We start from the raw sequence: 16,629 nt of genomic DNA, 5'->3' as shown, positions 1-16,629 counted from the left end.
CTGTTTTGTGACTCTCTTGAGATTCAAAGCAGGGGAGGAATTGTAGAATGGTAAATGCATTCGGTTTCATTAATTGATTCATCTAATGTATTGCAAAGCTAATGAGCCATGGCCTGCAGTACTTTTCTTCATCCTGCTGTCTCATGGCATTACAACTTTATTGTCATGGAGTCAGATACAGCGTAGCATTAATTTGTTCCTCGTCAAAAGGACACATCAGCAGCAAAGCCAGGAGGAATGAGGTCCCTTACAGCTATCCTCTGTGCTCTGCAGAAACAAGTGCTGTCTTTGTCTCCCTCTTATGACAGCACACTGTATGTGGTTGGCATTAGCCTGTTTGCTGCTTTCTGTTAGCTAGAAACTGGATGGAGCGCTTTCTTGGGACTATGTACAGAATGCCATAGCTGTAGTTGTGTATTTGCATTCATGTGACCTGAGGAGAGTGTGATGCAATGCAAGGCTTTTTCAGGCTTTTTTTGAGAATCTGAACACTTGCAATTTTTCTCTTTTAGAAATTCCTTTCAATTGTCATAGCTTTGGTTAGCCTCCTGATAGGGAGGGGGCGGAGAAAGAGATTTTGAGATAGGGCATTTTGTTCCCTTTTGTAGTTCTGTTTCTCTGCCTCATGAGGCAAACACCTTCTTACAGCCTTCCACGTTTGACAAAGATTTGATGGAATTATCAGGGCTGTTAAATAAAGACTACACTGCTGCCTGCTTTGAGAGACTAAGGGTGCTCTTTTCTAGGCTCTTCTGGCTTTCTCTAGCTAGGAAGCAAGAATGTGGGAACTGTAAACTTGAGACGTGGAGACTCTTCTAGATTGTCAGCTATCCCAATTCTTAGCTCTACCGAAAATCAAATTGTCTTGCAATCCAAAAGCACGTGAGCATAAGCAATCTTGGTCTCTCCTAAACAGATGACTCTCTGGAAGGGCAACTCTTAAAAGTCACAGACCCAAGCCTACTTTACATCAAAATCTCTAATTGCATAAAGTTTGGTTTGTGTGTGTAGCCTGCTTGTGTGCGCTTGTTTTCTTGCTCCAGCTCCCAAGATAAATCAGTGTAATTGTCAGCAACTGAACTGAATAACTTCATACTGAGGCTGTCAGTCACAGAGGGCGAAAGTTGTTAGTGTGGTGTATGGTCAGCTGCCTCTGAATGTATCCCCCAGAGATGAGCAGCTAGCACACAGCTGTCAAAGGGAAATGGGAGCTAAGAACTTGGAGGGAGGGTGGGAAACCTCAGGACTGTCATCCCCCCTGAGCACAGAACTGTCTTGAATTTGCTAGTGAGGAGAAAATTGCTGCTTATTCTTTGGATCAAATCGAGCCCTGGAAATATACTGTGTTGTTTAGTGAGGCTAGAGCCTAGACTCCTAGGTCGTGCTGTGATTTCCCCTTTGGCTGTACATGGTCAGTACGCTTGTTAAGCAAACACCCTCTGGTTGGCATCCTTATCAGTGTATGGGTTTACAATAGCTTGTCAGATCAATCTTTGTGCTGAAGTCTGGAGGAGGACTTCTTTGTCCCCTTAATATGGAAAAGTTCTAAATGTGTGAAACTTCAGCTTTGCACATCTTTGGATCTCACTGATAGCTTGTAGATTGGATGAATATCCAGAAGCTCCAGTTGCCTTTAACTCTCTGTTTGCTGGATTGCAGAGTGATGCAGTGAATTCTTTCATGTCTTGTTAATCTCTGGACAGACAAGGAATCTCTGTCACAAGGAAGTATTTGATTCCTTAGCTCTTTCAGACAACCAAAATCAAGTCCAGATAGAACAAATTTTATTTAGACTTTTGAACAAATTCCTGGCCTGTACATTCTCCATGTTTAAGCTTGTGTTTGCTTGTCCTCTCTTGCTTTTCTTGGAAAAGTCTTGAAACGCAGTAGGAAAATTATGTAGTTTGTTACTTAGTAGCATTCCTCTTCTCTAGTTCCATTTAACTGAAGCAACTTGGCACTGCCCTAAGTGGAGTGTCCTGTATAATGTGGTTAGCTCTTTTAAAATTGCTGCTTCCTTTCTAGTCTGACATGTTTGTGAATGTCTTTTAATGCCTCTTTGGATAGTGATTTGTGAGGCTGGTGCTGTGGCAGATGCTACTTAGTGATTTTGAACAGATAGCTTTGTCTTTCATTGGGTTTTCTTTTCTGGGCCCGAAGCCTAAGATTGTTAGGCTTGAAATTGATTGAAATGCTATCTTTCATATCTGATGTTGCTTCTACTGAGCAGCTGTTTTCTCTTAATGATACGCTGCAGATTATTAGGGCTTTCAAGTGACTTGATGTGCACTGTTAATGCAATTGCCAGTATAAAGCTCTGCATTTGGTTAAGTCTGGCTTCTCGTTCTGATTAACGACAGTTGAAATTGTAGATGCAAGTATGCATGTTATGCTGTCACAACAGCTCCCTTGAAAAGGATGCCATTTATTTTCTTCTGTTCTGTGACCGTAAAGAGTTGCATGAGTCTTTCTGCCTTTCTTTTTTGTCCACAAGTGAAGAACAAACTCTTTAAATAGTTCTGCCATTATGAGCACTAGTTTAAATTGCAGCATTGCAGAATCTCAGACCAGCTGCTTGTCACTGACTCTGTAAGAGCTTGGGGGTTCACAGAAATAGAAGGCACTCTATAAATGAGCTTTTTTACCAGAGCTGTTCTGACTGACCTCCATTAATGCAGATCAGGAACTAGTCTGGACTGCTGCAGTTATATATTATTTTGGTAATGTGATTGCTTCCAGCAATACTGTTTAGATTGCCTGCCTTAATTCTGATTAACCACTTGGAAGTGGTTATGCTAAGAAAAAAGTCTGCAGATACTCTTCCAGATTCTTTAGCAGTTCTTTGCATGGCTGGATGTACCTTGTTTCCATTTCATTTTTCCTTTAAGTTTTTGTTAGCTAAAGGAACAGCGTGTGTCTTGCACCCAAGCTGCAGTAGATTTGGGAGCAACTATTGCTGAGTAGCATGTGTATACAGTAGTGGAAAATGCTCATATAGGAGCTGTGATCATGGCCCTGCTCCTCAAGTGACTTTTCTATGAAGGCTGCTGTACAAATAGGAAAACAGTCTTTTAACTGGGAAGTTGTTACATGTTGTAAATATTTTTCTACTTACAGATCCCACAGCCTGTGTTGTATTGCTTCAGTTTTAGCTCAGGCCTAGTAAATAATAATGAATCTATTATTTTCCTAAAAATAACCCATAAAAGTGCTATAACATTGAAAGTCTACTGAAGTTTTGGTTTTGACTTGTTAAAGATTTCACTGGGCTTCAGAGAGATTGGAAAATGGTAATTGTGGCAGGTATACAAAAGTGAAATGGAAACAAAATCATAGGTGGGAATTTTTTTGAACTGAAACTGTGTAGGTACCACAGACCATTTGTTCTTTAAAAATAATCTTGTACCAGGAAAGAAACAACTTGTAGATCTAATAGAAATTCTTTTGCAAGAACTCCATATGTATTTTAAATAAATATTTAAAATTTTTGAGTGCTCTTATTATTGTGTCTTTGAACTTCATTTCTACTTCATTTTGGAGCAGGGGAGAGAGGATAGGCATAGCATTTGCATCTTGTGAATTAAGAATTTCTTCTCTTTGCAGTGAGTCCAGTGAAGTTTTGCAGTATACTGCAAGTGAGGCAGAGGATGTGGAGAAGGTAAGAGTTTGCAGCATGCATTGGTTGTAAAACTGCCTTTACACGTGAAAAGATTTTTTGTCTTTCCTGGTTTGTTCTTGTCATCTTTTCTGGATAATCAGTGTGGCAAATGTCAAAGTCATTGTATTGAAATTTGTATTGAAAAGATGGCAAAATTGACTCAACTTTTATTAAAGTTCCAAGAGCAAAAGGTAAACCGAACACTGATCTCTCTTGTTGTCCTGCTAGATAACTTACTTAATGCATCTACTGTTTTACTGTTATGGCAATGATGTGGCCTGGATCTACGCTAGAAAATGTTGACGAGTGACTGTAGTTTTGTTACTCAGCAGAGTGGAAATCTCCCTCTTCCCCATCCTGTTCCCTTTGCTAAATTATCTGGGTATCTGAGTAAGCAAAGCCTACTACAGACCACATGATCATCACTAGTAAAAGAAGTGGTTTACTACTTCTTTTGGGCTGATGTAACTTATGTCAGGTGTTTCCAAATTTGGTTTGTTTTTCCAAGCAAATAGGGTGAGAGAAATGAAAACAGTGTCTCCTGAGTCTTTGCTGGGCTGTGCAGTGTTTGGCTGTTCAGTCAGCTTCCCTGTTTGAAGTGGTTGGTGGGATGGGCATGGCTCTGCGTAGCTCAGTTTGGGAACTAATGGCATAAACCAAGAGGTAAGTCACCCCCACCATTCAGCTGAGACTCTTTCTACCAGTGTAATGTCTGTCTCTGTTGGCTTTCCCCAGTGTGCACCTTTCTGTGATCTAGATTAGTGAACAAGTTCCTGTGCAGTAAAATAACTGTTATCTTCTAAAAGCTGATCATTATTTGGTTATTGTGAACAGCTTGGTAACCAAAGTTGCTGTCAGCTTTTTAACCCTGGGTTATTCATCTATAATAGCGTGTGGTAGCTGAACTGCAATTTTTTTTCTCCAAACAGTTTGATCAGACAAGCTAGTACCAGATAATAAATTGCCATCCCATTGCCAAAAATAAACCATCTCTTAGTATGTAACAGGATTAGCCTGAGATGGCTGCTTCCTCCTACTCCAGACTGTTATTTCCAGAGTAGGTGTAGCATATTTGCCTTATTTCAGCAGACAGTCTTGCTTGTGGAAGGTTACTAGTGGGATGATTGAAGCCTTTTGCTTCCTGATAGTTAATGCTCTCTGTCTGTTAGAGAGGAAAAGAAATAAGAGGCTGGTTATATTGCTTTCTGTTTGAGGAAATAGGCCCAGACCTTTACATATCAGTAGATGACTCATTCCTAAATAAGCTGGAAAGAGAGACGTGTCAGGGTGGTAGCTTCATTTGGGATGGAAAACTTACTATTTTGGGGAAGGGGAGAAAGAGGAAGCATAATAGGCTGGTTTGCATTAATAGGATATGTTTTAAATATTCTTATTTTAGCATGTAGTAAGTACTTGGTATTTAGGGACCCATATGTGTAATGGTATTTTTACCAAATTCAATGCAGTGTTTAGGCTGCTTCTTCTAAGCTTACTTTTTTTTTTTTTCACTCTATTTGTACTGATGGGAGGATGACAATTGATTTCTTTTAACAGCACCCCCCCTCCCCACCCCAGCTTATTTAGCAGATCATCCTTGCTCCCTTTGGAAAGAACGTGATCCTTACAGAAGTAAATAAATATATTAAGATGGCAGTCCAGCACTGATAACAGGGTGCTTGCTGAAGCCCCATGCAAATGGCATTACTGTGGTTCTTTTTAAAATTTTGGCAGTGTTCTGCTTCATACGTAGGCACAATCTTGTTTCAAGAGTGAAGTATGTTTTGTTTTGAAGCAGAACTTGAAATGTGCAAGTACACTTGGCAAAGGCTGCAGAGTTAGAGCACCTAGTTATCCTCCATAGCTCATTCCTTCCTTTTTTTCCTTCTTCTCTATGTTACTTGGTTTGCTGGCTCTCAGGCTTTCCAGACGGAAAACCTCAAGCCAGTTGCTTCCAATTACTACCAGTTACTCCAACAGCAAAGAAAGGAATGTCAAGAATCAGATGCAAAAGGGAAACAACCTTCCTTTTTCAGTATGTATATTGCACCTATTCATCCACTTAAACCATGTATGACATTCCTTCAACAGATAGCAGGCCACCTGTTGCTGTACACCTAGGTTCGTGATGGCACTTCCTTCTTGCTGTGGGGCATATCTGAGAGCCTTTCTTTGCTAAACCTCCAGGTCGATTCTTAATTAAAAGATTTTTAAGCCTAACGTTGGCATTGATAACAAGGGAGGTTTCTGGCTGCTTATTACTGTGGTAGAGTTCTTGTATATTAAATATATCTGAATATTTTCTAAGTGTTGTAGGCAGGTAGCCTATCACTGCTATATCTCTCACTCAGGAAGTTTTACCAGAGTAGCAGTGAGCCTTGGAGATGCTGAAATATTATTTTCAGACTTTTAGAAAGAACTACTCGTGATCGAGGTTGATAGTTCCCATTGGGCAACAAGAACACTGTGTCATTGTGGTCAGGGTACTGTTGCAAAATTAAGAGTAGTGAGATGTTTTTGTTAGATCCTTACAAGAACAGTTTGAAGTTGAGTTTGTCTTCTGTCAAGGAGGCTAGAAGAGAATAATGAAAAATTCACTGTTGTCCCTGTCTACAGTTGATAGAGCTCGGGCTTTTGTGCCCTTGTGCTAGAGCATATTCGGTGGTAGCATTACTTTTTCAGAAAGAAGCATAACGTTATTGTCACTGACTTGCATTCAGGTTGCTTGAGCAAGATGGCAAAGCTTAATGCAAGGGGCTGGAAAATCTCCTGGATTTTTAAGTTCAGTTCCTGCTATTGCGGTCAATGATGAATTTGTTTCAGCTGAGTTCAGTCTGTGATAAACTTCCCATCTAGTTGAATCTAGTTGGCATGTCCCATTACAGTAGCCTGTACCTAATATGCTCATGTTCTTGTGCAAAAGCTTTATGTAAAGCAGGAAATGTTGGTAAGGACTTTCTTGATAGTAAAGTTTTAAACCCCATTAACTACATTACTGTGCATTTCTGTGCATTTTAGTTCCTTTTATGAAAAAAATGGTTGGGCTTTATGTTTTGGGTCTTACCCTGTTGTGACTGGGTTTCCATTACATTTGATAATAGAGGTTATCAAATAATGGTTATCAAACAGTAGACTTGTGAAGCAGTTTGAGTGCATACTCAGTGAGAAGCATCCTCTGTGAAGAGGAAGGATTAACATCCTAGGAATAAAGTGTTCTCTACCTTGTTTTTAGATTTTTTTTGAGGGACGAAAAAAAGGAAGCAGCTGAAATGAACAACAGCAACAGAAAGTGGTTGAGGTGTGGATGGGATTACTGAGTAATTCTAGTTAGCTCTTCAGGACATCATGAAAGAAAGGATAGTAAGATTTGAGAGCCATGGTGTTTCAAGTGGGTAACCACACATTGTGTGGAGGAAACAAAAGAGAGTTGGGGTGGGTGGTTATTTGTCTGTTTGTTTTCTCCCCCTCTTTCTCTCTGTGCCCATCTGAAGTAGCTAGAATAAGGCCATTTGTTTCCTCCCTGGATTCTGTAGTAAAATGCATTGCTGGGGATTTTATTTTAATACTGTAAATTAGTCTTTAAAGTCAATCTAAAGCTCTTATTGTTCAAGTAGAGAGTCCACCAAGCTCAGCAATCTTGCATCGTCGCTGAACATAAGCAGAATACATACTGATGACCCTCTTAAGTTGTTTGGACAAATCTGGACTAGAGGAAGGATTTATTACTTTGCAAGATGATACCATATTTTCAGTACTGATGTTAGCTACAAAAACTAGTACTGATTCCATTTGAAAGAATGAAGTTTTTTGTCCTCCCTGTTAAGGTTTGGTTTATTTTTGAAATTAAATAATTGAAATTTGGGAATAACGGTTAGTAGGAGGGAATTATTTTTGGCTTGTGGTGTGTCTGTATACACAGATATATGTTGTTAATAGATGTTGATTTTTAACTGTTAAGTAGCTTTGATGTACAGATTCTTTGCTTTGCAATTTGAGAACTTAATTTTTTATGAATTTAGAGTTCAGTGGCTTTGCAGTTGCTTGTAGTGGACATGCACAACTTACAGAAATGACTTTAAGTTTCTTAGGTGTGTTTAAACAGCTCAGTTGGTGTTTCATATTGTCTTTTAACACTGGTTGTAAGGCTAAAGGAGTTGTAAGGCTAAAATAGAGTTTGTTTATTTAGGATGTTTCAGACTGCTTTAACATGAGGATGAAACTGGAAATGAAAAGGTGCCCAATTAAAAAAAAAAACAGTATATTGGAAAGGAGGGAAGAAAGGGAATAGTTTGCAAGCTGCACAGGAAATATTTCATTTCCTCTGTGCGTGTGAATACAGTATTTTGCATTATGTGTCAATGTTATTCAATGTAATGAGTTTGCACAAATCAGAGATGATGCTGAAGATGGGAGGCCATAGAGAAGCTTTATGCCACGTCCCTTGTCAGTGCAGAGGTGAAAGGCTTCAGAAGTATCCCATGTATATTGTTCTGTTGCAGATGCTATATATGGGTTAAGCTCCTTCCTGCAAGTTGTAGTCTGAATTCTGTAGGGTTATATCCCGAGTTGCTCCCTGTATCTGTCTCTGGCTTAAAGAAGAAACCTGTGAGGAGGAAGTTGGAGAAAATTCAGCTCTCTAGAGTACACCCCCCTCAGGTACAGTGTCCTTCTCCCCGTATATTATGTGAACAAAAACAGTGTTGTTATGCCCTGTTCCCACCTTCCCACCCATAGTTCTTCCAACAGCAGAACTCGCCAGTTCCCCACAAAATAAGCTTAGGTTTTGAACATCATTTGTATTGGCTTATGACAATGTATTGGCTTAGCTGCAAAGATTATAGAAGGGGTCTAATTATTGAAAATTATTTTTTTCCAAATCCTAGCGTACTCTCCAGTATATTTAAAATCTGATCTCTCCTGGACGTTAGTGCATGTTGTGCTACTTGGTTAGGTTTAAATCATTCATTTGCTGCCAATTCCCAGGGGATGCCAGGGCATTCCTTGGGAATTAAGAAGCTGCTCTTCTAGCCTGGTAGGGGGCTGAAACCATTGTTGAAAAGCTGCTGGAAAAGACACCTTCTGATATGGTAATACGAGTGTGCAAAACTAATTTAGATACTGATTTTTTTCCCCCTCAACATCTTCTGAGCCCTCCTGTTAGAAGATCTGTTGTTATTCCTGTCATCAGCCATGGTGTGGAGTTTCCAAAGATTTGCTGTGGCATATAGAAGGGGTTTTGTTTTTGTTTTTGCATATCTAATAGGAAGCTGAATGTTTGGCATTTAAATTAAGAATAAGAGATATTTGAAATGACTTACCATACATTTTTCTTCCTTTTTACATCCTTGAATGAATTTAGTGATATTCTGTGATGTTCAAATGCAGTTAATGCAAGTTTAGATCTGAGCTAGTTTATTAAATATGACATGATTTGTGAATGGGACCTGTCATATAAGCTCAAGAACACTTCCCCCTTCAAAAAAAACAGTATCCCAACTGCAGCAAACGCAAATGTTGTCTGACTATCTGGCTATTGTTGAGCTCTTACTGTGCTTAGGAGTATCTGAGTCACATCATTCTCCAGTACGTAGGGATCCTAAAATCTGAGTGCAAACTGGAAAATGGTATATACCTCTGAGCCTCTTCTGGTTGAAAGGATTTCTGGAAGGGATTGGAACAGTATCTCTTTGCAGTCTAGAAATTTCTTGTTGCTATTAAGTCTTGTGTGTGTGTATACATACATACATACATACATACATACACACACACACACACACACACACACACGTACACACAATAGCATTATATATGTAATATACTTTATAACATATACATATACAGTATATATACATATAAATATATTATTTCTTTATGTGAAAGGTGTAACCAAGAATACATTCCTGTGTTCTTGGTTACAGTATCTGACTTGCCAACTTTGCTTATTTGTAAGAGATCAAAAATGGTTAAATGGGAACTTTCCTGAAGTTTGAAATATACTTAATGTCACGTTTCAGCTATGTGTTTGAAGTCTTTGTCAGCAAATTTAGCCCTTAAAAAATACAAATGCCTCAAGTAAAATGATTGTTCAGTTCGTTGTTTCTCTAAGCTACCTCTTCTTACCATAAAATGTCATACTCATAATAGAACAGACCATTGTAGTTGAGACTCTTTTGTAATAACACCTTTTTTTTTTTTTTTTTTAAATTGCCCTTTCAGTTTATGTGGTAATAAATGGGGTTTAGCGTTCTCTGAGATTGCAAGGAATATATTACTGTGGATTTAGTATATGGCAAATAATACAAGCTTCCTGACCTCAAAAGGGTTTTTTGTGTGTGTGTGTGTGTGAAATAGTGTTTAGAGCTGTATTGATCCATTCCTTCCCAGGTTGTTTCAAGATATTATCCCCACTTCAAGGATTTATAAAATAGCTTCAGTGCATCCTCCTGACACTAGTTCCGATATTCTTCAGATCAAGTCAGTCATATGTAATTACATCAGGCTTGTGTTAAGTGATTATCTAGTGTGCCGGCAAAGATGTGTTTTCTGATGGAGCCAGTCTGTAAATGAAGCTGAAATATGGCATTGATAACCTTGGAGATGCTAGAGGAGTGATTTGCTGAGACAGTGTTACTTGTTTGAGTGATCCTTGGTACAGTGTTGTGAGTTTTGCCTTTACTTTCTGCTCAGGTTGTGCGCATACATGGGTAGTTTTTAATGATCAGTCAAACTGGGAGCCTTTAGACTTTTGTTACTATGGCTGCTTTAAATATATTTGGGTATTGGAGCCTGAAGTATTCATCAGTTTCCAATGTGTGAACCCTGCACAACAGCACCAAGACACCATCCTCACAATGTGGAGTAGCTGGTTGCTATGTAGTATTGCTCCTCAACCTTTACTTAATTATTAGATTACGGAGCCTTTTGAAAAAAAACAGACTTCCTATGTAGCATGGAGTGTGGCTTTTGTTTGCAATGACAAAGGGCTAAACTTAGGCTATTATTTTCATTTCCTTCTCATTGTACTTTTGAGGTAGGGTTGCGCTTTTTTTTTTTTTTTTTTGCTTCCTTCTAGCCTTCATGGCAGGTTGAGGAAAAGTACTTGCACCTCCCTGCCTGTTTATTCCCTGCCATCCTCTGCTCAGTAGGATTCAGAGCACCAGGAGCTTTAGAAATGACCCCCATGTGTCTGTCCAATGCTTATGGCAGGATAAGGACCTCTAGCAATATGGTTTTGGATCATGAGAACCCAAATATCTGCATTGTTGCTGTATCTGTGAAATTTTCCTGCTGGGTGACTTGTTTAATCATATATGTTGAGTATTTCATTGATTTGGGTGGGGGGGAGTTGTTGAAAATCAGTCATTCTGGTCAGACCACCTTTTAGTGTAATTTTATCCTCTGATTCCAGGTGATTGAAGACATCGAGTACCTGAAGTTTGACAAGGGGCCTTGGCTGGAACAGGATGATGTTTCTTTGCATCATTTAAGACTTTAGTAAGTGTGGTGTCTTTGAGTAACATAATGCTATTTAGCATCAGAGCTCTGGGAAAACTGTTATTGCTTTGACTTTTTTAAAGTATATTTATATTTGCGCTGAGACTTGCTTCTTTGTCAGAAATCAGCATTGATAGCAGGCTTTTGTAATATGAGTGCTTGCCATTTTAATACGAGTGTGGTGTTTTGCTGCTGCTACTTGATAATTGATTAGACCAGAGACTCCAGATGAGTAGTTCTTATTCTATTAAAGAATCCGAAGACCTTTATCGTCATTTCTTAAGTGCTATGACCTATGGTGCTTTTTGGGGGGAATGTATTTTTTGTGAGTACTCCTGTTCCGGAATGCAGAATGTGTGTGTAATTTTAAAACAAAAAGGTATGTAATTGTAGTGTAGTGCTGTTTAGATCGGATATGTTCAAAGAGCTTTTTTTCTAAAACTAGTCCATTTTCTTATATGCAGCACTTCTTTCTGCCTTTAAGTATCTTTCCAGCAACCAGGAAGCTGGCTGAAGAGACCGTAGAGGAAAACGGAAACAGATAAACTTTGATAAACTCAAAAAGTGCTTTTTTCCTCCTTTCCCTCAGCCCTCAGCATGTAAGGGGGTTATGAAAGCTTTAATCCTAATTTGCAGGATGAAGTTTTGCAGTTTTGTCATTCGTTTTCAATAATAGCAAAGAGGATTGTAAAGTACACCCGTTTCAGGTTGTTCTTTTGTTAAAGATCCTTATCGGCCTTATTGGTTCTGAAGAGATAAAACTCAGATAGTAGAGAACGCCTTGCTGGAATAGAGTCAAATTTGATTTTATTAGCATAGTCCATCACAGACCTACACTTTCACACATGTACTACAGATGAAATGTAAGAATGCCACTCTGAAGTCATCTTGATGAACAAGACATACCCCATATTTAAAAAAACCTACACTTGTAAAAGTATAAATAGGGATAACCTTTCACTGAAGTGCAAACTACCCATTAGACTAAGGCCTCATCGTCTTTATAGTAAATATACAAGAAACAAGATCAATATAGTTGCTACCATTTTAAAACAAAGTTTAAGGATAATATTTTTGTGGTATTAATTTTGGGTAATCTTACAGGTTAATGGAAAGATAGGGATTTTTTTTTTAATTGAAGATTTGCTTGTGAATTTCAGTCTTTTATTCTGGTGCCTTCTATCAAAATAATTCTGTCACAAAATAAGTTATATTGTTTTCTCAAGGACTTACAGTCTTTAGATATTCTTTGCCTTTTACTTTTCTGTGCTGTTACTTAAAATGCCTCCTAAAATTAAAGACAACATTGTCCCTTTTTTGTGAATCTCCTTTCAAGAGATGAAGACAGGTTGCAGAAGAGCAGTGTTGGATTGGATGGCATGTAAGAGAAGAGTCATGACTTGAATGCCCTTTAACTATCTAATAAGAGATTTCTTTATGTAGTAATTAAAAGTATAGAGTCTGGCAGCTTAGATCCTGCAAAACTATCAATATCAGATTTTCTTTTTGAAAGAGAAAATGAAGGGTTTTTTTTTTTCTATAACTTCATACCTGTACAGCATTAAGAAAGGATTCTTGTTAATTGCACAGTGTAGGAGAGAGTTAAAGGAAAGCGTACAATTAAAGAGCAGTGTATAAAGATATCATATGGAAACTGTACAGTTGTAGAAAGGGATAAATTCTATTGCTAAGGACTTAATTTTTCACTGAACTTGGGGGAGGAGGGTTTTCTTTACACGCCTCTTGTCATTGCAGAAAATACAAAATTATTTCTTTTTTTAGCAATGTTGCTAAGTTATTAAGTTCTTATAATGCAACAAACTGCTCATTTGAATATTCATACAGTTTGAATTTTACTACTCCTACTTGCTTTCAGAAGACTATTGTCAAGATAGTGTTTATATTCAGACATCTGATGAATGTGCTCAGTGTTTCAAACATCATGGTGCTTTGAACCTTCATTTGATGCTGGGGTATTAGAACATCTGTCAAACACATGACTAAAATCCTGTGCTGTTGTTGTGCCCACACCTTGTTCAACTGGAAACAGGGGACAATCTGAGTAGGGAATAACATCTTACAACTTTTTGTAAAAACATGTATATTCCAGGCATATTCCTTTTTCATGTTAGCTCTAGAAGTGTAGGACAGGTGTGAGTTTCCTGTCTCCACTTGCAGAGCCTTCACACTTGACAACAGTTCCAGTGTCAGATGGAGGGCAAATGTATAAGGACTGAACGAATACTGCAGAGAGTCTGCTTCATGTCTTCACTGTTGGAATTGCATCCCAGAGCATCAAATGCCAAATTCAGGTGCTAGTTCAGGAATGTTAAAGCTGACACTTCCCCTGGACCATCTCTTTTTTGTCTTTTAACTGCTTAAATCATTTAAATGTTGGGAATGACGGAGTCTGCACACATTACATTTTACGTTAAAAACATTACATTTTTTAGCTTTCGGTTATAGGAACTCAGCTGTGCTTAGTTTGAGTATTCTTTCAATCACAGTAAGCGAGGGCATCACTCTATGCACAAATTGCTCTGTATTCCATATTTTAGCCCATCCTTTGCATCTCCACTTGCCGAAGTAGTTAGTGCTTCCTCTTTTTGTCCTTATTATTCCAATGCTCAAGTGAAAAAGAGCTTGTGGTGCCCGGGCCTTCATGGACTTTCAAATGCCCCAGACCTGTATTAATTTTGATGTTGAAAGGATTTTTTTTTAGTGTGCTGCGAGCTGATGGGCTGCCCTGTTCCATATGTTGGCATGTGCTGCCCTCTTGTGGGTGGTGGTTTGATGATGAATTCTGCGACTGAGGTGATGCTGAAACAGAAAGCATGATCAGAAAGCATTTGGCTATTTTTCTAGTCGTCGTTGCTTGCGTTACCATCTCCCAGTGTTTTACACAGCCCACTCATTTTGATTTTGACTGTATCAGGTCTGATGCTACTTGCAAATGCAGAGAGACAGTGTGTTCTGACCAGGGCACTGCAGTGGGAGGCAGTGCATTCTTATTCCAGTTCCAGTACTGGTTTGTTGCTTGGCTGTGGGCAGTTGGTTTTTTTATCCTTTCCACCTTCGACTCCTAGCAGCATCCTTTTTGGGGGAAGGGGAATGAAGGGCAGATGAGGATGGCTTTTATCATTGCTTGTATACAGGTTCTAAAATATGGAAACCCTAGCAGTGCCTCAAAGTACTTTGGTGATGCAAATGACAAGCCAGCTAGTCAAGCAAGTGAGCCACATCCATATAAAATCAGTTGCACAACAGCGTTTTTCATCTCCCCACCTTGTCCTCTAGTCCTCTCTCCCTTGCCCTAATAGAGGGTAGCGAGGTTATGGGATTGAGGCTTTTCTTGGTAAAAGCTTAAAAACATATATGCATGCATATATGTAATGTGAAGGCCTCTCCTGGAGAATGCTCTCCACATACTCCTCTCACCTCTGAAAAACCTGAGTCCAATAGAAATCATTCTACTGGCTTTGGCTGCGTTTGAAACGTCTCAAGGATTCCCGTGTTGCTGCTAAAGTCTCAAGCATGTTTTTATCCATGCCCTTCCCAGTAAAATCATGTGCCATTGTATACACGCATTGCAAAGGAAATAATGTTTTGGAACAAAGAACTTCAGATTTCGTAATGTCACCAGTGCTATGTTTACTAGCAGCAGGTGGGGAAAACCTTGAAAATGGTGCATTTCAGGACCATTACTTAATGCATTTGCATTTCAGGCCCCATTGCTTACTACGTTTGACTTTTTTCAGTAGAGAAGTTCATGGTGAAATCTGTTGCATCTCTGCACCTTTTTAAGAATTTACTGTAGCCGAACATGCTTTCTATGGGCAAATCTTCTGTTTTTTCCAGCCACCGCTGTTTTCGGGAAGAAAAAAGGATGGGTATCAACATTTATTTTGTCTTAATGAAAAGGGATTTATTTCTACTTGGAATAAAACTGGCAGTGAAATAGTATGCCACTCGTTATCTGTTCAGTTTTGTTCATTAATATGCATTAGTATGCCATATACTCTACTTAGTAAATCCTGCAATGTTGTCCTTGGTAGGAGGTCAGAAATACATTTTGAAGTTCTTACTGAAGGATCTTGTATGAGGAGCAACTGTTAGGATAATTTCTAAGTTGGTTTAACATCTGTTTCAGATTCTGAGAACTATCAGCTGCCCCAGATGCTTTGCTTTTACTTCTTTTTTTTGTTCATTTTGCTCTCATTAAGTGAAACCTTGCAAGGAGGAAGCAGTAGAGTGAATGAGGGAAATTAACTCTTTAAGTCCTGTTTCACAGTTTAATTGAACACACTTAGCAAAGGGAAGAAACATCCAGGTTCACATAGCAGGACTAGAGGTCATTGTAAGAGGGGTATCAGGCTTGTTTTAAAAACTTTTTGTCTTGGAGACTCATTTGAAATCTCATAGACCATCCATTGGAAAACTTTTGGCATGGTTAAAAACCTCTTCCCAAGCGTCCATCTTGTCTTTTGCTTCAATTTAAACATTTACTCTTTGTCATTTCCTCTTTGGAGGTTTGAAGAGTTGTTATTTCATCTCCTTGGCTTTTTCTTGCAGACCTGATTTTTCTTCGAATGCCCTTTTTTTCTATTTCTCAAGTTGCTTTTATGAATGAACGTAGAATTTAATATGGGATGATTTTGTGTTGCTAGCTCTAAGTCTTTTATATCAATGAATGCTTTTAGGTACAAGTGCGGTTTTCTATTATTGTATATTGTTTCATTTAAATTTTTGTGATAATGCCAACATCAATTGTTGAGAAATCGTGGTTCAGGCTATGCAAACTGTTGTTTTTTTTCTGTTTTGTTTGTTTGTTTGTTTTCCAAGCAGTCTACATCCCATATCCTTCCCACCATGCACCTTTAGCAGTTACATTCGTAAGACTTTCTAACTTAATTGTGGTAGGCAGTCCTAGGGTGGTTTTCTCCTCTATAGAAAAGCTGACGTTCTAGGAACACTAATTTTAGAAAGAATGCCTAGCTCTTGTGAGAACTGCAGTAACTTCAGGACAGCTTACAATACTTGTATGTCATCAGGTTTTTGCGGGTTCCCTGAAAACACTGTGTATTCTTATCGTAAACTGCCTTTAAAAGAAACAGACTTCCTGTTCTGGAAAAGAAGCAAGCATGTGTCAGTCCTGAGTCTTCCTTACCTGCTCACACAGCTTGCATCAAACTGTGTCGTAGATGCTTTTGGAAAAGAGACAAGAGCTACCCATCACTTGTAACATAATTGCAAGTCTAACTCCTTGTTCTGTGTAACAGTGGAAAGATCTCAGCTAATTGGGTTGTGGACTGTTTTAATGATGGTAAACTAAAATCTAATTTTCCTACATTTTTAGGACCATGTAGTCACGTCCATGTTCTCAGTATATTTGAAATTTCACATAATGTTATGGATAGATAGAACATACTCTGGGTAGTTATGTTACTGCGTAAGTGCAGTGAGCTGCTTCTGGAAAGTAC

At 38.6% G+C, this 16,629-nt stretch overlaps 1 protein-coding gene across 1 annotated transcript in view; it reads left to right on the top strand.

Annotated features, from left to right (window-relative positions):
• Window positions 1–16,629, top strand: part of NDUFA10 (NADH:ubiquinone oxidoreductase subunit A10) — a 50,863-nt gene that overhangs the window by 14,197 nt on the left and 20,037 nt on the right. The window contains exons 7-8 of the mRNA XM_068947765.1: window positions 3,604–3,658; window positions 11,064–11,149. Coding sequence (XP_068803866.1) covers window positions 3,604–3,658; window positions 11,064–11,149 — 141 coding nt within the window. The remainder of the gene's footprint in view (window positions 1–3,603; window positions 3,659–11,063; window positions 11,150–16,629) is intronic.

Source organism: Struthio camelus, chromosome 6 (genome assembly GCF_040807025.1).
Source record: "Struthio camelus isolate bStrCam1 chromosome 6, bStrCam1.hap1, whole genome shotgun sequence".
Lineage (NCBI taxonomy): Eukaryota > Metazoa > Chordata > Aves > Struthioniformes > Struthionidae > Struthio > Struthio camelus.
Note: the sequence above shows the minus strand (reverse complement) of the source record. Positions and strands in the feature narration are given on the sequence as shown.